Below are 23,239 nucleotides of genomic sequence, written 5' to 3' on the forward strand. Positions count from 1 at the left end.
TTTAAGTTTGGTTCCTGATGTATGAGATTTTGTTTGTTTTCCATTTGATGTCAATAAGAAAACAAACACTGGCCACAATATATAATTATAAGAGGGAGGGGTGGAAGGAGCGAAGAAGTTTGTATTGATCTATTAACGAAGTTCAATGGCAAAGGTGAGTAGCAATTCGCGGTGGGGTTGTGACCAATTCCGGGACAAGAGGTGTAATTTGGAGAACTTGTAATGCTAGTATGTTTCTTGACTTACTATGGTCTATCTACTCAAATCAAGGCCCAAGTAAAACCAAGGTGCACATACTTATTTCCCAAATTTAGAGTTTGTGACTATAATCACTCTCTCGAGCAACTCTCAAATATAGTGTGTCTAAATGATATTCTAGATCTCTAGTTGGAGTGAATCACTTGTGTGAATTCATCATCTTGCGAGCAATATACTATTTCGTTTTTTAGTTGCTAACAATCCCAACAACGTGAGGTGACTAATTGTATGTATTAGCATACAAGTCTTTTGGACCGAATCATAGAGACTTCTATGTGTCTTCGCCAATTACGCAAGAATAGGATAATATTGTGGGTTCATTTTAAGTACTATATAACCAAAGACAACCGAACTATAAAATATTATAAGTTCATTTGGTGACTAAATCCGATGAATATCTAGGCCCACATCTACTTGATTCGTGAGATAACGTGCTTAAACCACACACTCTTTTTGAGGGTATATGTGTGTGTTCCGTTCACAAGTAACTTATGTATAGGAGATGCCTTTTCATTGAATATGGTGGATATCTTGTATATCTGACTCCGTCTTCATTCATTATTAGATAGCTCCAAACTTCTATGTGTATTTATATACAACTTCAATATAAATAAAGTCTTCTCTCTTTTATAATGTGTTGGTCATCTCCTTCATTAACATTTGAAAATATAAGTTGATTACATGCTAATTATGTTTCATTTACCTTTAGTTTTTTTATAGACTCATTGTAATATTCCTCACCTAACCGAGGGTACTATTGATAAATCTTTTAAAAATACGGAAAGGGCATTGAATTATAATATGCCATATACATAAGTGAGGGGGAATATTTTGAAAACAGGGGATGGGGCTTGCATCCATTAACTACCCCATTATTGTTATTGTTCGGATTGATGTTCAACTCTTTCTCGGAACCAAGCATGTGCCTAATGTTATTGGAAGCTCTTTTGTGTTCTATTCTTTGGGCCAGAGACTTATCTTTCCTTTTTTGAAACACACATTGGCTACAATATGCAAGAAGCAAGAAGAGTAAAGAAGTTTCGATCGATCAATCAACGAAGTTTGGATCGCGGCCATTTCGGGGACAAGAGGTGTGATTTCCGACAATTTGTAATATGTTTCTTCACCTACTTAACTCTATCCACTCAAACCAATGCCCAGGTAAAACTAAGGTGTGGTTACTTGTTTCCCAAAAACTAGGACTTCTAAATGACATATTAGATCTTTAGGTCAAGTGAGAACAATTTCATCAAATCACTAATAATTAGACCCGGTATATCCCATATGCATACCATCTAAAACTATTGGGTTTTCAGTTGCAAACAACCCCAATATCCCCTAATTGTATGTATTAGCATAGATGTTCGCTTAACCGAAAACATAGTGAATTATATTAAGCTTCTTCGCTCGAATTGTGTGATCTATATGGTCTACAAAACAAAGTGTGAATATGATTAATTGTGGAATATGTGATCTATACGGTATACCAAAACATGGTGTGAATGTGATTAATTCTGGAATACATAATAAGCAGTGCACGGGATCGTTCTCGGGATCGTGCTCCAATATTCAGCTTCTCAACACCACCATACTCCAAGCATCATGTTCCGTGGACTATGGTAGTGAATTGGACTCGCAACTAAATCTCGACGACCACGTTAGCAACCAGGATGGGATGCTCAATTGTGTGTCCGGAGAGGGCTCCTTCTCGCTTACGTGCACCGATGTGTCACTCCTTGGTATGAGCCAATTGTCGGCACAATGCCGAGACATGGCGTCGTCCGTCCAATCCGCATCCTTAGACTTGAACTTATGTGTGCAGAATACCAATGGGCAACTCTCTTGGGCCTGCATTTGATCACAGGCCCAGAAATCTACATATCTTTAGGTGTGGTGCCATATCATGAAACTATGACCGTCAATAAATGTATGGTGACCTATATAACTACATATATGTATGTAATCATGCAATTTAGATATTGTTTGATAAGTGTATATAAATTGATTGTCTTCGCCAAATTCGTCCTAGAAGACATTAATCCTTCTCTTTTGTTTTTATTATCGTAATTAGCTTACCCAATTGGTAAGTTGTTATATTACAAGCCACTATATCTTGGGTTTGAAACCCAATTTTACTCACCTCTCTATTATATATTTCATACATATCTCTTTTAATTCACTAGATGCCATTGTGGAATGTAGGGGTTAAACCCATGACTTCTTGGTCTCCATTGGGCAACCTTGCTAGCTGGGAACTCTCTCTCTCTTTTCGAATTGTCGAATTGTTTGGAGGTGCATAAGTTTCGACAAATTTGTCGACATGATCACCCGAATTTAATAGTTTTCCCTCGACATGTATAGCCTCTAGAGAAGAGAAGATAATAGGAATTGCCAAATTACCAACTCCCATTTCACACCACTTTTCCTTGTCTCGCTCCACCTCCATTTCCCTCCTTACTTTCACAAAGCTACCACTAGATTACCAACACAATGCCTCGAGTTTAAGGCTTGCCCAACTTCCACCACACATCTTTATTACACCATCTATAACATTGAGAGTTGCTACTCAATTCCACACACACTAACTTAAAAAAGGTTCACTTTTTGGTGCCAAAGCTTGTAATTGAACTTTGTGGACAATAATAAAATCTATCTATGGCTTGCCAATGTAGAATGTAGAGGTTGACCACATGATCATCTAGTCTCGAAAACCTTACCCAACTAAGCTACAAATGTATGTGCACTCCTCTCTCTCTCTCTCTCTCTCTCTCCTCATTTTCTACTTTCAATATTTATTTAGGGTTTGTTAATTTCTTATTTCTTGAACATGCTAGGTAAGATGTATATTGTTTTGGCCTTGCCATAGGGCCATGAAAGACATTGATACTCTTCTCTTACTTGCCGAATTCCAAGTACACACTCCTCCATCTCTTACTTTACCAATCTCTCAAATACCATTTCTCTTACAATTTTTCAGGGTATCCGCGTATAAAAACATATGTACACAAAGGGAAATGTAGTGCGCAAATATTTTGGGATTGGAAAGATAGAAAAAATTCTATACAAAGTTTCCTCCCCTCTCTGCGTTCCTTTTTATGATTCTTAAAAGTTTGTCCTTATCAACTCTCACCAACCTGTCACATCTCTTTTAGGTGTTTCTTTTTTCTTATGATTCTTTTCAACCCTTCCATCTATCCTCTCTCTCCATTGAAAAGGTCTTTGTTGACTTTGGGTTACCTTTAGTGCACTTATCAACTAGGCTTTTATCTTTGAAAGGATAAGATTAGCTTACGGTGGAAAACATTTTATTCTCACCCTTTTCCATGTATCTCTTTTGGTTCTCCTTTTTAGGTGTGTCACCATAAGTAACCTGATAGAGCTCTGATTCTACTTGTGAGGCACATCTTGCCCATGCTTATCCACCCATGTGTTAATAATTTATGCTTCTCTCTCTATGTATGTAGGCCAACAAGAAAATATGCATACTAAACATCTTTTGCATCTCATAGATGTGTTTGGATATATACACGTCCGCATCTACGCTGAATTGTTACTATCATGGTTTTATTTGCTACACATCAATGCTTAGAACAAAATAAATAAATCAACATGAGATCATGGTTTGAGAGCAATGGACTGATTAAATTACATTTAGCCTAATCTCTTGGGAGCTCTATCTTGATTCTAGTTACACACTAGCAATGGAGAGTAATTGTATACAACTTTTTTCATATATATTTCTTTTCCCCGTATTGATTGGCACGAGCTATAACAAAGCATGGGCATCACAAATTGAATTCAACCACTTTCTCTATGATTGTCACAAGTTTCTAATGAATAATACATAATTGAAAGTGACTTCACCAAATATTTGTTTTATGGATGAGATGATCGACACATACATACAAGTAGGAACTTCATTAAAATGAAAGGGATTAAAACAAATAATAGACAAAATTGAAGACGAAGTTTTTTGAAGTTTCAGAGCACAAGCAACAAAGGCCCCACCGCTTCTTCCTTTTGGGATGGGGCCGAGGTTTGAAATGGAACACAACTCTAGTGAATCCATGTTAGGATTGATGGTACCGACAAAAGAAATCATGCCGCTTGTTTTCACAACCCTTGCCTCTGAATAAAGAAGGTCACAGCATTTACCATATCTAATTCTCACTTTGAGTTCAATTTATCGACCAGGATCTTGTTCATTAAAGTCGGATTAATTTTCCCTCCTGATGCCTTCATGAGCTGCAAAAAGAAAAAAAAAAAGCAGCAGACATGAGAGTACAGAATTTGTCTGCCCATATCCATAAAGAGAATGCCACATTAATTATTTTGAACAAATGGAAAACCATACCTGACCACCAAAAAAGCCTTGAAGCTTTGTTTTGCCTCCCCTGTACTGTTCAACCTGCTTTGGATTCTCAGCCAAAATCTTGTCCACCATAGCCTCAATTGTCGCTGGATCAGAGATCTAGCCAAAATATATTATGATTTAATTAACTCTTCCATGCATAGTAATCCAAAACAATATCATCATAACCTCTCTAATCTAACATTCTAATATCCTAACCATGAATATCTTGTTAACCTATTTACTCTATCTTAACTCTCCCCTCGATTAATCTCTTCTTTATTCATTTATCCTACCTTAACCCCTTCATTAATCTCTTCTTATTCTAACTATCCTATCCCAGCCCCTTCATTAATCTCTTCTTAATACAATTAATTAATTATTAATTGTCTTCTACATATTATTTGCAAAGTTCAATATCAATATTACCATACTCTTTGAAAAAGCAATATTGAAAGCGTACTCTGAAAATTTTCGTGTATACTAACTTGGAATTATGAACTATCCTATCCCAGCCCCTTCATTAATCTCTTCTTAATACAATTAATTAATTATTAATTGTCTTCTACATATTATTTGCAAAGTTCAATATCAATATTACCATACTCTTTGAAAAAGCAATATTGAAAGCGTACTCTGAAAATTTTCGTGTATACTAACTTGGAATTATGTGCTCTTGCACATATGTAAGAGTTCATGATGACATTAGAATCCTCACATAGTAACTCATGGTTTCACGTGGACTATGGATCCCAGTACTGGGTTTTTATGGCAACCATGAGTTTTCACTCTTGTGGGGGAATAAATGGCAGATAGTATTGCCATATGCTTAATTATTGTAAGGGTTTTGTTCTCAGATTACCATCATGAAAGAAGAAGAAGAAGCATATCTTAACGTCTTTTAAATGATCAAAATGTTCCATGAACCCAAATAACATATCTTAAAATATTGTCACATCTTTAAGAACAAACCAAAATAGATATAACTAAATTAGTAAACCTACTAATGTACCAGATATTCTCATTAGCTAAAGCATTTAACATCCTGAGTCTAGAGAGAGACAGATTTGTATTGTGCTTTTTATGTCTAATTGATACAACACCCATTAGGACAAAAGAGGGGGGAGGGGATCCACAAACCTGAAGAAGTCCTTTTGCTTCAATTATTGCTTTTGCATTTCCCCCATTCTCAAGCAAATCAATCAGTACCTAGAAGCAAGAGTGCCAGAAAGTTATTTATTTCCACAATGCATAAACGAAATGAAAGGAACAGAATCAGCGTGTCTCCGAGGGCTGTTTTATACCTCTTTGCCTATTTTCCCACTGATTGTTCCATCTTTAATCAGTGAAATCAATTCAGCTAAGGATTTAGGTTGCAGTTTCACATCATTTATGGATAATTTTGAGCTCTTTAGATGGGCTGCAATATCACCCATTATCCAGTTTGCTGTCAACTTTACATCAGCTCCAGTACTCAATACCTCATCAAAAAATCTTGATATCTGAAAGAGATAAAATGAAATTTGTGATTGATGTGATCTCTCTGACAGATAACCCAAATGATAGAACTAGCAATTTGCAGCAACAAGTTCAGTGAGGTACATCATAGTCATTAGCCAAAACAAGCACATCCTGCATGCTCAAACCCATTGCTTCATATCGACGTCTCTTTTTATCTGGAAGTTCTGGTAGCTCAGCACGAACTCGATTTATAAATTCAGTGTCAAGGACTACCTCAGGTAAATCTGGTTCAGGAAAATAGCGATAATCAGCCAGTCCTTCCTTGAGCCTCATTGTACTGGTGCGCTGGCACATCGAAAAGTATCACTCATTCAAATATGTCCAGGTAAACTCAATGAAAAGAGTGGAATTTCCTGACTTCCTACTTGAGATCCTTCCTCCCAAAGACGTGTCTCTTGGACAATCTTCCCGGCTTGCCCCTCTAAATGTAATGAGACTTGCCGTGAAATCTCATATTCTATAGCACGTTGCATTGCAGAAAAAGAGTTCATATTTTTTATTTCCACCTGCCGAAAGACATTTGCAAACACCACAATTAGCAGGAAAAACTGACTGAAGATGTGGAAAAACTATGAAATACCTCAGCATTTTTCTTTATTTTCCCAAATGACCTTAGTCAGCCCTTTCTTGATTAATTATATGTGCACCCTATTTGAACAATTATATGGTCAATCAATCCCCTTTCTTTTAAAAAACAATACTTAAGATGTAATCTCGTTTGGTCTTATGAGCCATTTTGGCCTCTTAAAAGATGTTAATATATCTTTCTTTCTTAATTACATGTGCTATTTAAGCGATTATAAGGTGTCAACTCATTCCCTTTCTATTCAATTCTATGTGGTAATTCAGCACTTACATGCATAATCATCCCCTTTTTCTTTTCAGGGATTGACCAGTGCCATTTCAGGAAATTATGAAAAACCATGGGTATTTGGGGAAATATAGAAAACCTCTAGTATTGACGGGTTTTCCCTTTAAAAGGCTGTTCCATAGCAATTACCTTCAGAATTCATACCATTTGATTACTGTCACTAATCAAGAAACATGCATTACAAATTAGTTTACAGAAACTGACCTTGGTGCCAAACTTTTGTTCTCCCCTCTTTCTGACAGAGATATTTACATCACAGCGCATGGAACCTTCCTGCATATTGCCATTACTAATACCAAGATAACGAACAATTCTTTGAAGCTCTGCAGCATACTCAGCTGCTTCTAAGCCAGTACGCATGTCTGGTTCAGAGACCACCTCAAGCAGTGGAACTCCTGCTCTGTTCAAATCTACCTAGAAAATATCAATTAAAACTTTAACTTATAACTTATACCATAACTCTCTCTCTCTCTCTCTCTCTCTCTCTCTCTCTCTCTGCAAGATAACATGGATCAGCCCCAAATTTTCACTCGGTACAAAGATGGCCCACTACAAGACACTTCTTACACATATCAGAGGATGGATTCATCATCAGGCCATCTTATATGGACATACATCTATCCTATGCACTGCGCAGTGTGATAGGGCAGCTGCGAACCTCATCACATCAACTAGAGATTGAGGTAGGCAAATATACACGAATACCTCTAGAAGAAAGAATTTGCAAATTGTGTCATCAAGGAGTGGAATCCAAAGAACACTATGTTTGTCACTGTAGTGTCTTTTATGAAATCAGGGGGAGATACCCAATCGCTGGTGGAAGGGATGATAATACCTTTGGCGAGCATGTCGGTGACGGCGGCATCAATGTGAGCATGGTTGAGGGGGGGAACGTCGGCAAGTAGCCATGCAGATTGGAGTGGCGTCAACGGAATGAATGGCATGTTGTATCGAGAATGATACAATGGGTGCATGCATGGGTTACAGGGCTAACAGTTGGCAGATGGAGGTCAAATGCTCTCGGGGACTTAGGGCCACCTGTACCTAGTTGAGATGGGGAACTGTGGGGCTACCGTGTAGGCAGGGGATCGAGGGAGCTTGTGGGAGTAATTGTTGGGCGTCAAAATCAAGCGTAGTGCAACGCTGGATGAACCAATCGCATCCTAATGTGAGGGGGAAGAGCTGGTGTGGCAAGACATGAAAGTGGTGTGAGGTCATACTGCCTAAGGTGATGGTGCAATGGGCCTGAGTGCAAAAGTGGTAGAGTTGTTGGTGATCGCCAAAGAGCACCTAGATGGAGGGAGTGGTGGATGTTGGGAGACCTAATTGGTGAACGAAGGTGGCGCTTATGTAAGAGATATTGTTGCTAGAGTCTAACAAGATGGTGTGGGTGGATTGATTGATGGTGGTGAGAGCAGTGCATACCTGCGAAGTGCAGTTGGTCAGTTTCCCGAGAGCTCGGCCAACGATACGGTGTCGGCCACTGTGACCTGGGCGTTTTGCTTTTGAGACTGATTTTGTAATTTCCTGCAATGATGTCATACTTGTCTATAATTGTTGCAGAAGAAGTACTTTAGGCACCCCTATGCATTGTGATTGGGAAGGTTGTGATCAGCCTACAATTGCACGTTTTGAACATCAATTTCCACGGGGGATGCTCCTTGGGGTTAGGATCGCCAATCACTCGTTGGTGGAGGGGGCTAGCGTGGTAGGAAATTGAAGAGCGTGCAAGCTTCAATGCATTGGGTAATTAGGATGGCCTCATTGAACATCTTCGGACCTTGGTCTCGAGCGTAGCGGGTGATTCATGCCGTACACGGGGCCACAAGAAGAAAAGCTTGACGTGCTCAGGCATAGTAGGATCAGTACGAACTAAGATTTGTTTTAATCAGACAGCAAATTGACCCACTCGTTCTTGCACTTGCTGCTACAACGTCTCAAGTTATTGCAACACTGTCTACATTGAATTCTGATGGGCGAAGTTTTGCACAAGGAGATCCCTGAGGATCCCCAGCTCTCTTGACCAAATCAGGTGGCGACAATGTTCTCCAAGTGGGTGCGAACTTCCTTGGCTTCGTGTGCATCTAACCATTGGTAGTAACTGGAGATCATTTCGGAGTGGTCCAACCAAGCTAATACATTTCGAAGTGGCTTCATGTGCGTCTAACCATTGCTAGTAACTGGAGACCATTCTAAGTTGGCGGAGAGGAAGGAGAGCATAGCTTGATTTGTGTAGCTGATTTGAATCATGGCATTGGAGAGGACTTGCAGGAGCTACTCCATTTGGAAGTGTGGTGGGCACTTGTGAGGTTGTGGGAACTTGGGTTGCATAAGGGTATCGCCTTCCAAGGCCATGTGAGGGAGTTGAAAAGCCATGAATGAGGCTGCGAGCTAGTGTAACCCGCTTCGCCACCAATATGTGAAATGCACATAGAGGATCCAAACTCGAATGTCTTGCCACTTCTTTCCAGGTTAATTTATAGTGTATAACCCATTTGGGTGGGTTTGGCTACCAACTAATGCATGGAAGGCCTTTGCTTGCTAAATAGGTGGCACAAAGGTACACCATAGCATGAAGGCCTGCACTTGCTAAAAAGGTGGCACAAAGGTATACCACAAAGTGGCAAGACAAACTAGCTTTGATCCTCTCTATGTGTCCATTTCACATACTGGTGGAGAAGTGGGGCACAATCTCAATTGCTAGCCCTGGCTCGTTCATGGCCTCCCAACTCCCTCACATTGCGTCGGATGGCAATACCCTTATGCAGCCCAAGCTCCCGCAACCTCACAAGTGGCCACCACCCTTCCAAATGAAGCAACTCCTTCAAGTCTCCCTGCACTTGCTAAAAAGGTGGCACAAAGGTATACCACAAAGTGGCAAGACAAACTAGTTTTGATCCTCTCTATGTCCATTTCACATACTGGTGGAGAAACGGGGTACAATCTCAATTGCTAGCCCTGCCTCATTCATGGCCTCCCAACTCCCTCACATAACGTCGGATGGCAATACCCCTATGCAGCCCGAGCTCCCGCAACCTCACAAGTGCCCACCACCCTTCCAAATGAAGCAACTCCTCCAAGTCTCCCCCAACGCCATGATTCAAATCAGCCACATGAATCAAGCTATGCTCTCCTTCCTCTCCACCAACTCTGAATGGTCTCATGATCGGCATGATTCCAAGGTTCGCCCAAAATCCTTCTCCGGCTGGCCCTCCAATTACTACCAATGGTTAGATGTGCGCAAAGCCAAGGAAGTTCACACCCTCCTAGAGAATGTCGCTACCATCTCATTTGTGCAGCAAGCAAGCGAGGTGCAACAGAGTTGGGCGATCCTCAAGGAACTCCTCATGCAAAATTTCGCCCATCAAAATTCAGCACAGACGATGTTGCAACAGCTCGAGATGTTGCAAAAGCAAGTGCATGAACAAGTGAGGCAATTTGCTATCTGATTAAAACAACTCCTAGTTCGCACCGATCATACTATGCCCGAGCACGTCAAGGTTTTTTCCTTTTTCTTTGTGGCCCCGTCTACGTCATGACATCACCCGTCATGCCCGGGACCAAGGTTCCAAGATGTTCAATGAGGCCATCCTTATCGACCAACGCATCGAAGCTTTTATGCTATCCGGCTCCCAAACACGCTAGCCTCCTCCACCAACCAATGACCATCAATCCCAACACCAGTGAGCAGCCCCAATGGAAATTGATGTCCAAAACATGTAGTTGTAGGATCACTACAACCTTCCCAATCGCAATGCAAAGGGGTGCCCAAAGTGCTTCTTCTGCAACAATTACTGACACGTATGACATCACTGCAAGAAATTACAAAATCAATCTCAAAAGCAAAACGCCCAGGTCACAGTGGCCGACGCTGCATCGTTGGCCAAACTCCCTGGACACTAAACAACGGCACTTCACAGGTATGCACCACTCTTGTCACCATCAATCATTCCAACTACACCATCTTGTTAGACTCTAGCAGTAGTATCTCTTCCATAAGTGTGGCCTTTGTTCACTAGTTAGGCCTCCCAACATACATCGCTCCCTCCATTTAGGTCCTATTTGGTGATCACCAACAGCTTTACCACTCTTGCACTCAGGCTCGTTGCACCATCACCGTAGGTAATATGACCTTCTCACACCACTTTTATGTCTTGCCACTTATGAAACTACATAACTCTGATTATGGACAGTGATAGATATTGAAATGTAGTTGGCATTTTAAATTGCCACTTGTAGGGAAAGGTCTTCATTTGGAGAGTTCTAATAGGGGGTTTGCCTTTGAGATTAGCTCTAAAGCAACGTGGAGTAGAAACAAGCAATTGCTTCTTTCACATTGTTCAAGTGGAAGATAATACTCATTGTTCCATACAATGTTCAAATTTGGAGTGGCAATTCTCAAATTTGGCAAGTTTTGTCATAATGGTTTTTGACGCCAAGACAATGGGTGTTTTTCACAATTCACATTGGTTGATCCGAAATAAGAGATGGAAATCATTTTTCTATTTTTGTGATATTGGGGATTGTGTGATCATTCGGATACACGCAATGCTTTTGTTTTTTAATGATAAGCATGGAGACAAAGCATATCTACGAAAGTTGAAGAGAGTACTAAACATGGAATTTTCCTTTATTGGATCAAGTAGATATTCTTTCTTTGGTGAAGAATTCCTCTTGCCTATTGACAATTCAACATGTTCCACCACCCATGTAATGGTGACCATACTCCATTCTGATATCCATTACTAGTAGTGTTTTTCACACATTTATTAATATGATTGTGTTTTCACTAGAAAGAAAGAAAGAAAGATATATTAACGTCTTTTAAGAGGCCAAAATGGCCTATAAGACCAAATAAGAGATTACATCTTAAGTGTTGTCTCGTCTTTGAGAACAAATAAGAGATTACATCTTAGAGAGAGAGAGAGAGAAAGGCAAAGAAAGATATATAACTATTTTTTAAGAGGCCAAAATGGCCTTTAAACCAAACAAGCGATATCAAATAACACCAATCAAGAGAGAGAGTGTGGTTTTGATGTAGTATTTTTTCACATACAATAATACAATTGTACCTTTCCATTAAAAAATGAAGAGTGAACGTGTGAATGAGGAGAAAGACAAAAGGTTAGCAAAGAAATCGTTCAGTTCATATCAAATTCTTGATAGTGGCGGATGCATGTAAGACAAGTGCATAAAGTAAACCACATTGTAAAATGAGAATCCTTGGTCTATAAATAGGTGCCAATGTCAGCCAACCAAGGAAAAACTAGCCTCAATAAAGTTTAAGCTTTAAACTAGATGCAGTAAATACAATGAGCTCGGTAAAGTTTGGGATTCAGCCAAGAGATATTTGGCAAATATTAGGTTCTAGCTTCTATAAACACAAAATTATTATAAGTCAAAACATTGCCTCAGCACAAAACTCGTACAAAGTTTTCTCTGAGCAATTATTCTTCCTTTTGAATGTCACTTCAACTTTGCACCTAAAACCTCACAAAACAACCTTCATGAATTGCTGATCCTTATAATCTATGTTGAGCCTCCTCATGACATATTATGATTTATTGCATATATCTGATTCTAAATATAGCTGCTTGAAGTCAATTTAATTGGCATTGTTACCTTATGAAAAGGGAAAATAATGACAGATGGTGTGCAACGATCTTTACATAACACCACATATTAACCAGCCACATACTTTCATATATGATCCCAAATGTTGAGTTATAATCCTTTATAACGCGTCGGCCGATAATTTATTCACAAACATATGGCCATTATAACATGAGGATTTGTACCTACCTGAGAATAAGGTGAACCTGAAAGACGGTCTCCTCCAGCATGAATAAGTTTTCCAGCATCTTCTTCCATATGGACTCTTGTGATACCAAAAGTGCGACGACCACCACCAAATTCAACAGGTAAATCAACATCTACCACGCCATTTGTTGCGATGGGAATATCAAACTGTGAGATTTGATAGCCCTTTGGAAGATCAGCATAGAAGTATTGTTTCCTATCAAACTTGGACTTTAATGTTATATCTGCACCCAATGCCAATCCAAGCTTCACAGCATATTCTACCACTTTGGCATTGAGCATAGGCAAACAACCTGGAAGACCCATGCAAATAGGACAAATGTTGGTATTCGGCTCAGCTCCATATTGCGATACACAAGAGCAAAATGCTTTTGTAGCAGTTGAGAGTTGTACATGAGTCTCGATACCAATAACGGCTTCAAATTGTTGTAGCTGAGCATCACTAGGTATGATGCTGGAGCTAGTTTCACTTGCAGTAACTCGTGAAATAAACTTAGATTGTCTTCTTCCTGGATGATTAATTTGGACATGGTTGTATTAGAATACAGGTTTGCTTAGGATTCAAAAATCCAGACAATGAAGTAGCACAAAAGTTTTGATTACACATCATATCACAGAATTTAACCTTGAATTACCACTGATACAGCTTCAAAATCCTATGAATAAAATGGACAAAAAACAATATTGTCATGGAAACACGTTCAAAAGCTTCTTGAACAAATGGAAAAGGAACAACTGAAACAACTTTAAAATTCTTTGACTAAAATAGAAATTTAATGTTACCATGAAAATAACTGCAACCGCATTACCATTGAATCAACTTAACATTCTTTGACTAAAATAGAAATTTAATGTTACCATGAAAATAACTGCAAAATCCTTGGAATGAAATGGATGGGAATAACATTATCACTAAAACAAATTCAAAACCCTTCGAATTAAATAGAAAATTGGCATTTAAACACAAGAACAACCCAAAAACATTGGAGCCAAATGGAAAACAACAGTATTATCCCCAAAAGAAGTTAAAATACTTTTAGATAAAATGAGAAAGAAGCAATGCTACCACTGAAACAATAAAATAAACAATGGCTATTAAAGGAACCCCAAATGCCTTGAATTAAATGGATAAGAAGTGCTATTACCACTAAAACATGTGGTATTCTCTCCTAAGAAAAATCAGACACTTTTGAATTGTCCACAGATAACAATGACCAATTAAAGAAAATCCAAATACCTATAGATGGATACAAAGTGGCATTACCACTGAAACAAGTGATATTCTCTCTTAAGAAAAATCTGACAACTTTGACAATTCTGGCCACAGATAACAATGGCCACTAAATGAACTCTAAATACCTTGAATTTAATGGATAAGGAGAGGTATTACAATTGGAAAAGTGATATTCTCTCTTAAGAAAAATCTGACAACTTTGACAATTCTGGCCACAGATAACAATGGCCACTAAATGAACTCCAAATACCTTGAATTTAATGGATAAGGAGAGGTATTACAATTGGAAAAGTGATATTCTCTCTTAAGAAAAATCTGACAGTTTTGACAATTCGGCCCAAAGAAACAATGGCCACTAAATGAACTCCAAATCCCTTGAATTTAATGGAAAGAAGGGGTATTACCACTGAAACAAGTGCAAAGAATGGTGCATTATTTGAGCTGAACTTGAATCAAATGGAAAGAACAGTATTACCACTGAAACACATCCAAAATCCTATGTCTCACATGGAAAAGAAACAGTCACTACCACAGAAGCGACCAAAACAATTTGAATCAGCCAGAAAAATAACAGTATTACTACAAAAAATTCCAATTCCTTCGAATTAAATAGAAAAGAAACAACAGCAGCATTGAATGAAATCCAGATAAAATTGAAGAAAAGTCTTTTAGAGAAACAACTCCAAACCCTTTGAATCAAATGGAAAATAAACAGCATTCCCACTAAAATTGCTTTCAAATTTATTGGAATTGAATGGAAAAGAAACATCATTTCCAGTGAATTCTTCAAAACCCAATGAAAGGATTCAAATTTGCCACTAAAACAACTCAAACACTTAAAAAAATCGAATGGATAAGAAGAAGAAGAAATAGTATTACCACGGGATACAAGACAGAAACTGCGAGAATTGGCTGGGGATGAGGCACAAGATGTAAGGTATATCAGAGATGATTTCTTCTTATTCTGTTGTTTTTGTTGTTGTAGTTGCTGCTGCTGCTGCTGATGATGATGATGATGATGATGATGATGATGATGATGATGATTAATTCCTGGAGCACAGATGGTGTTGGTGAAGAAGAAGAAGAGAGGATAGCAAGAAGGGAGAAAAGAGGTGGAGGGGAACTTGAGGGCTCTTGCAGAAGAAGAAGAGAGGGAGCAGATCATCATAGTCCCTGTGTGGAGCTCAGCGATGGCGGGGCAAAGGATTGAGAGCACAGTCTACAGAGGCCAAATATGGCTGAAGAAAAAAAAAAAAGGAAGAAAGGAGCAGGGGATGAGAGGGGGGACATAAATGCAATTTAAGAGAACCTCAAGCATACTAATACTAATACTTATACTAATACTAATACTAATACTAATACTAATACTAATACTAATACTAATTCTAATACTAATATTTTACATACTAATACTTATACTAATACTAATACTAATACTAATACTAATACTGATACTACTACTAAAATACTAAAATATTAGCATTAGCATTACTATTAGTATTAGTATTAGAACTACTATTAGAATTAGTATTAGTATTTTAGTATCATTGATGCTTGAACTGGTTAAATGTAGATTTCTGCCTGGATTTTGTCCCTCAAGGTCAATGCTCACTCACACATGTTGACATGATCATAGATCGACGTTATCTACTTTGCATTATATATTTGGTATTTGCTTAGATCAGTCGGCTCAACTCTACCACCAACCCGATTCGATGGAATTCTTGAATGTTCTTCATATATAGTCACCCACTTAAGTAACATTGTTTGATCACCGCCACTTCTATATGTTCCTTTAGACCCACACATGCATTTGATATGTTTAACAATCGTTCACAAGTCCGTTCGATATGGATGGGTGAAATTTGATCTATCACTTATTAGGACGATTTGTGTTCACCAACTCATTGATCAAGATTCAAAATTTACTACCATCCCACATCTCAACAACAACCAAATTTACAGTTGTAACTTTTTATTATATTCGCATTTTTCCTTGTATCCATGGTAGCCTACCATAGTAGAATAGTATTACGAGCAAAATAACGTATTGAAAAGATAAAAACGAAGACAGTGTTCGATGTGTATATATATGCATGTATGAGGAAGGCAAATGACTACCCAATAAGAAGGGCTAACATACTTGCATTTACTCAACTTCAAGATTAGGATTCCTAGACCATGTTATATGGGTACTTCTAGGTAGTTTACCAATCTTGGTGCATGGAATGTTACATTTATAAATCTATAAAAGAAAACATATTGGATTGCAATGTAGAGGATTTCCAAAAAGAAAGACTTGGTTCAACATTTTACTTGATGTCATTGTTGTTGCATTAGTCAACACAAAAACAATTCGTTATCTTCACAGTAGATCATCGTATGGGATCAAATGGACATACACCCTTGTCTGCCTAAAGCGGATGAGAGGTGGATGCCTATCAATCTTGAGCGTATCTAACAAGAGATTAGTCCAAAAAGAAAGACCTAGTCCAACAGTTAACTTTGATATCATGGTTGTTGCATTAGTCAACACAAAAAAAAAATGTTATCTTCCCACTAGATCGTCGTATGGGATCAAATGGACATACGCCCTTTTTGTGACTAACACGAACAAGAGGTGGATGTCTATCACTCTTGAGCGTATTGAACAAGAGATCTCTCAAACTTTAACCCACACTCAATCACTAAAACTTAAAGTCAAGAAAGCAATGAGGATCATAAAAACTTCACCAACAACGTGTTTGGATTATTAGCAAACCATATTTACAAGAATAGAGATTAGGTGCTTAAGATAATGACTTACAACTAACCTTGAAAACAAGAAGGTTAAGCTCTATATATTTCTCATTGTCCACTACGTGGCCAACTTTTAGTTAAATGTTGCAAAATTGTAAATCTAAACACGTCATTTAGCAAGATACAAAAGTGACAACTTAATGTCGGCCATAATGTCATGTTTCCATGATAATTTTCCCCCATTATATAGTGGTGTGATAATATCTTAAGAGGCCATGATGAAGGGTTCACGTAGTCCCCTTAATATAGTCCAACACCTAAGACTCCTAGACCACCACGTGTTTCAATTATGGGTTTCTCCTAGTTCCTAGGAATATAATTTATTCCCAACTATCCTACCCTTAACCAATTAAAATTAGGTCAAAATTAGGTCCTTACAATTATGGCCATAACATACATTATGGAACTCAACATGAACACTATTGTGGGATGAATTATGTATGTTTATGTTCCAAATGAGATACTCACGAAGCTCAACCCCATGTTATAGGTTAGGGTTAATGACGATGATTATGATGATGAATGGTAATGGTAGAATAGGGTTATGATGGGGATATAATAAGCATTGTGGGGTTGATGGCTATGGCAATGACATTAAGAAGTATTGCGGGGTGGGGGGTGGTGCCTAGAATGGCTTCAATTTTAAACAGTTCAGTTCATTTCAAGTTTGAATATTTATTAACGGCTAATTGGTTTTATGCCATGACTTAAAGGGCTTAATGGTTGAAACGTTGAAGTGTGAGAATTAAGTACTTATTAATAATAAAAATGTAACGTTGAAAAATTGATTGTACAACTGTGGAGCTGCCAATAATTTGGTCTACACCAAAATAGAAACTGAACTGAAAAACCATGGTTTAACAGTTTGTAAATATCTAGAACCATTTGGTTTGAGCTTGGACATTCCTATAACAGTTCGGTTTAAATGTTGTAGTTCAGTTCGGTTCAATTTAAGTTTGAATTTTTTTAAACAATTTGAGTGAATACAACTACTACATGGTGCAACATTACATCTTTCTGACGAAGATAGTGAATATTGTTCCAAGCCAAAAAGCTTCGTTAAAGTAGCTCATGTTCCTCTTTGGATAAAAGTGATGGATGAAAACATGCAAGTCCTCCACGGCACAAAGACATGGAACCTCATTCTGCTCCACCACATAGGGATGCTATTGGTTGTGAATGTATCTACAAAGCAGAGTGCAACTTTGAACTCTCTTTCTAACAATTGGCAACAGTTCAGTTGGAACCCAACTGAACCACGAAACCGTGGCTTAACGACTTAAATGGTTCAATTCTGGTTCAAGTTTTTTTAATAGTTCCATTTGGTTTGGGGGGAAACAGTTCGGTTCGGTTTGGGTGTAAATTGTTTGAAACTGCGGTTTAAACGGTATGATGGTTTTAGGGTTGCCAATTGATTATTTTTTCAAATATTTATTTGAACTTTTTTATATAAGCCCAATTCTCACATTTTAGGAAAAATCATTACATTTTGAAATTTGAATAATGAAAATAATAATAATTTTGGGTTGGGTTCTACACTAGGGAAGAAGAAAACGATCCATCACACGCTTTTTTCGGAGGTTGATGGCAAATGTGGTTACAACAAAGCAATAAAGTAGAGGTATCGTTATCATGGCATAGCATGTTTAGAGGAGGAATGTGTCAAAAATTCCAGTTTATAGTAGGCTAAAGGGTATGATCGAAGAGGAAACAAATTATATGTATTGAAACCAATAAGCAAAGGAAACTCGGGCAGTTAAACTTATTCACTTGAAACGATAAGGATAAGGGTTTGAGCCTTGTTAGGACTTTAGGACAAAATATGTGACCTATGATGAGCGAGTGATCTTAAAGAAGTAGAGATGGACATGATGATAAACATTACCCTGACATGATACCTCCTTAAGATGAGGATAGGTGCATATAAAAAGAAAAAACAATAGTGCAAGTTAAAAGCAGCACCATAATGTGACGAACCTAAATCATGGGGGTCTTGAAGCGAACCCAAAACACAATGGGGAGAAGAGAGAATAACCAAAGGAGAGATTTCATTAATATAACTTAAGCATGATTAAAAAGAAGATTAGTTAGAAGCTCCTTCGAGCTACTATAATGAAAGAGAGAGGAAGGAGAGAGTTTCTAAATCTGGGAATAATAAAAAATGAGGAGAGACTCCTCCATATATAGTCCAAGGGTGGTTCTTAGGCTCCCTTGGCATTAGGCCAAGAGGTGGCTTTTGGACTCCCCTACGATTGGTCGTTACTACTTTTGTAATAGGGTCTAGGACTGGGTATTTCCCAAGTCCCAACCCAAAAGTGGAACCCCTTCTTTGGGATTGGTATTGGTATTGGCACTGGCACTGCGATTGAGGTTGGATCCCTTCTTGGGTCCCAACGATTTATCCTCTTGCCAACCTCAATCACAATGTTGGCCGGTCAGGACAACCAAGGTGTGAAAGGGCCATATGAACGAATAAGGGGCGAAACAGAGACAAGTGGGACCGAACAAGGAGCCGAAACATAATATAATGCATGCATAATAACTAAAGGAAGTAGTATCAATTCACGTTCTAGACGTAACCGTCCATGTTCCATATAAAAAGGGACATGAAGCCTTGTAAAAAGTTTATCAGTTGTATTGACTCAGTCGCTTAATAGAATATCTGTTTGCTATACTCAGTGTATGTGGCGTAAGAGACTCTATCTTTTTAATGTGTACTGTGAGTACCAGTCAATTGTAGCTGGCTTGGATCGTGTATTCATCAGACATTACAACTTGATCGGGTATTGTTCTATGTGAGCTTATCTTGTTACTTTTGTGTGACCAGTCGATGTTTTCCATCCTCCGACCACAATACCTTGAGTCGAGTACCAAAGGAGTGAGTATCCGAACCCTGCGTTACTAAGGGCAATAACACACGACTCCTCGTCCCAACTCGTTTTGGGGCTGGTTTTGGAGTGGCTCTTTTTATTGACACCACAATTATTTTTATTTGGTAGAGGTGCTCAAGAATGCTATAAAAGAAGCAAGTTTGTGAGATCCAAGGCAAAAGCTCTGTAACCGAGGTTTGGTTGGATATGGGAAGTGAATCATAAGGGTGCAAAAGAAGCCTATGGTGACCGTAGATTCTACACCAAAAGTCAAGGACAACTTAGAAAGAAGTCTAAAAATATTGAACCATCTTCTTTAATTCATGCACCCATTTAATGGGATAGAGGTTTTTGACCTTAACTGTACCTTGCTACAAATTTCGGGAACTCTTAAGAACTAATAAATAAAATCTTATCGACCACTATACAAATTTGGAAGATTTATTGTAACCATGTGATTCACCATTGAACAAAGATCACCATGGATATTTTAGATCAAGATTCCGATACTCGAGCCCAAATTTACATGAAGAATTGTTATTATCATAAGAAATGAAATCCCACTTTGGAATTCCGTTTTAGAATTGTTATTTTTTACTCAAAAATCTCATCACTATACGAACTTTTATGTTGAAGTGTGAAAATTGTGAGCATTGGGAGTTAAACTTGCTACACTATGTTGAAACTCAAGTATCCCACCAATCAAACAACACTCGTGACAACTTATCTTGAAGAGCCTTAGTGGAAATCCACCTTTTCACAAAGGAAAAAGGAAGGACAACAACGCGGTCTCCTCCCCCCTTCTCTATTGTGCGTCAATGAGCAACAAAGCGAAAGAGAGGAAAAAGGATACAAAGGATTAGATGCAGAGAAGAAGGCGGGGTGTTTGATGTTGTTGTCAATGTTACCAACATCGCCACTATCGTTGACACCATGCAATGAACGACATTGCGATCGATGCTAACAATGTGTCATTTACACATCATACCACTTCTTCCCCTGTCCTTTCACACCTAATTTACCAACACATACTTACCAAAATACCCCTCCCCACACACCAACACATACTTACTCATATGCTCATACCTAAACATCACTTATATATAAAAAACTATACACACCTCATTTTGCACCTGCTCAACAACTTAATCATATTCTCACACATAAACACTCAATCCTATATTTGAACATTTATTCAAACACACACACACACACACACACACCTACACACTTCCACATATATGGGAATACACGTGTATGTACACATAAAAACATATAAAATCATATACACAAACAAACAGTCATATTCAAATGCATACACACACATATTCAAGGCAATTACATGAGTGCACTTATACCCAAAGGCACTTGATTTCATGCACTCACACACATACTCGAACACTTATGTTTACACATAACATCACACACACACACATTTAAAAATAATAATCAGAAACTTTCGATACTATTGACAATTACGAAGGTTATGACGTCATCAACTCAACCACAAAAGCCATCTACCTTGGTTCGCGTTCCTAATGGTCCCACTCTAATTTTACACATATGCATGTAATTTTGCAAACAATTGTTTGTTGAACAAAATGTCCGAAGCAGGTGTCATTTGTCTCATTGTATTCCTCTTGAAAAATAATATTTGTCTATCTTGTTTTCATTATATTTTCTTCAGGACTATAGCTTGACACTTCTTGCCTCAAGGTTTTGTTAGTCACTTCTCTAGAAATTACTCTTGCTAATGAGCACCTCTTGAAAGCTAATATTTGTCTATCTTGTGTTCATTAGTATTTTCTTCAGGACTAGAGCTTGACACTTCTCTAGTAATTACTCTTGCTACTGAGCTAAACTTCTTATCATTTAATTTTGGGTGGTGGAGTTCTCAAATAAGTGGAAGGACTATCTTGCCCTTTGCACTCTCATAGAAAGCAAGAAAAAAATATTCAAAAGACTATAAAAGTTAAATTGGTGTGTTCTAGTTAGTTAAATGCAAGATATAAAAATTTGGTTTGAAAGATAAAATGTAACACACTTGCTTTAGGATGTCTAAATAGACTCCTCTCTAAATGAGGCCTTTTTGCAATGCCAATGTGTCATGACATGGGAAAATGTGGAGCGTCACGCATCACACATTATTACAACATGTGTTGCACCTAATTACAAAATCACATTCTTCACTCGCGAATGGGGAAACCACATGCACCAATACATATTAGAGTTCATCCCATTGTCTAGCATCCAAAGCATTGATTCCATACGACTTAGTTCACACTCGCTTCAATGTGAGATGGAACATTTGGACATAAGTGATAAAACTTCTAGTTAAATGCACAACCTTAATATATTATTGAAGGGGAAAATTTCTACTATTTTAAAGGGCGTCTTAAGAACCAAAGTACTTCAAACAAGGCCATTACACATGGCAAGTACATGTGGTAACTAGAGGACCTAGGGTGCCAGATAAAATGAGTACCTAACCTTATTAGGGGAGAAAAATATTTCTATTGAAACATTGTTGAGACGTTGGTGGTGTGGCGATGATCTTGCTAACAATAACACTTTGTATTCTTTGAAACAAAGATAAGTTCTTAAGCAATCTTCAATGGTATGGCCCATGGGACACCGATGGTGTTTGAATATCTACATCAATTCCTTTGCTCGAGGGTGATTTGGAGAAAAGTGTCCATGATCCATGTCTTTCCTTATTCATATATTTATTTGCTAATCATTAGTTATATCTTTAACTCTTGTCAACTATGAACATTTTTCCCTAAACTAGAACAGGAGTTTGAGTACACTTTGGTGCAATGTTATACCTTTTATCACATTTGACCCAGCTTTCCACACATCTTTAACCCAACCCAATCCTTGCACAAATTTCTCTCATAGTCATCGTGTGCAATCTCAATCACATTGTAACCTTTTCATACCTCAATATAATGATAAAAAAGATGAACATTTCATGTCCTTAGTTCAACCTTAAGCTAGACCTATGTGTTTTGACCTCACCGATATCTTGTCTAAATTTCAAGTCCTACCCTCATATTGCCTTTAGGTTAGGGTTGTTAATAGTTCCCACCTATCAACCAACTTCCAAATCCTATTGGACATTCTTTTATAATCTTGATCATGATTGACATATCTTGTTGCTCATTGTTTGCCATTGGAGTATCTAAATGATAGAAAACTAGAGCACACGTTTTTTCCTTTTGAAGTCATTTTTCTTAGTTTATTATGGTTGGGAGGTGAGTTCTCAACTTATGTGTATAGTTTATTGTTTGTAATGTGTGAAATAGATACATACATATTGGTTATATTCTAGCTAAACAAATCATGAAAGGGAAGTTAAGAATGAGTCATCAATATATAGCTAAAGATGATCCGTTGATAAGAGAACTAAAGAAAATTCATAGATAGCAAAACTAAATATGATTCATTGATAGATTCTTAAGGGGAATTTGGCAAAGTTATTGCTAAAGATAAATGATTGATATGTTAGTATC

General features: G+C 37.9%; 1 protein-coding gene across 1 annotated transcript; it reads right to left on the minus strand.

The window, feature by feature from the left end:
* Positions 1-4,157: 4,157 nt before the first annotated feature.
* GATB (GLU-ADT subunit B) lies at positions 4,158-15,279 on the minus strand. Its single transcript, XM_087328419.1, has 9 exons — positions 14,935-15,279; positions 12,800-13,330; positions 7,206-7,411; positions 6,496-6,636; positions 6,212-6,415; positions 5,914-6,111; positions 5,750-5,818; positions 4,613-4,729; positions 4,158-4,503 (listed from the first exon to the last, which is right to left on the minus strand). The coding sequence occupies exons 1-9, from the start codon at positions 15,221-15,223 to the stop codon at positions 4,426-4,428; spliced, it is 1,833 nt and encodes a 610-aa protein (XP_087184545.1). The 5' UTR covers positions 15,224-15,279; the 3' UTR covers positions 4,158-4,425.
* Between the last annotated feature and the right edge of the window lie 7,960 nt (positions 15,280-23,239).

The sequence above is a fragment of the Azolla caroliniana genome, unplaced genomic scaffold, assembly GCF_043228905.1.
Source record: "Azolla caroliniana isolate FFs.n. ecotype wild unplaced genomic scaffold, voAzoCaro1.0.p SCAF_12, whole genome shotgun sequence".
NCBI lineage: Eukaryota > Viridiplantae > Streptophyta > Polypodiopsida > Salviniales > Salviniaceae > Azolla > Azolla caroliniana.

Bases quoted from the DNA above. Each gene is read 5' to 3' on its own strand.
- GATB (XM_087328419.1), bottom strand. From the start codon at position 15,223: ATGATGATCTGCTCCCTCTCTTCTTCTTCTGCAAGAGCCCTCAAGTTC. The intron at 6,416-6,495 runs GTAGGAAGTCAG...TCGATGTGCCAG, and splicing joins TTTGGGAGGAAGGATCTCAA to CGCACCAGTACAATGAGGCT. The intron at 5,819-5,913 runs GTATAAAACAGC...TCTTGCTTCTAG, and splicing joins GTGGGAAAATAGGCAAAGAG to GTACTGATTGATTTGCTTGA.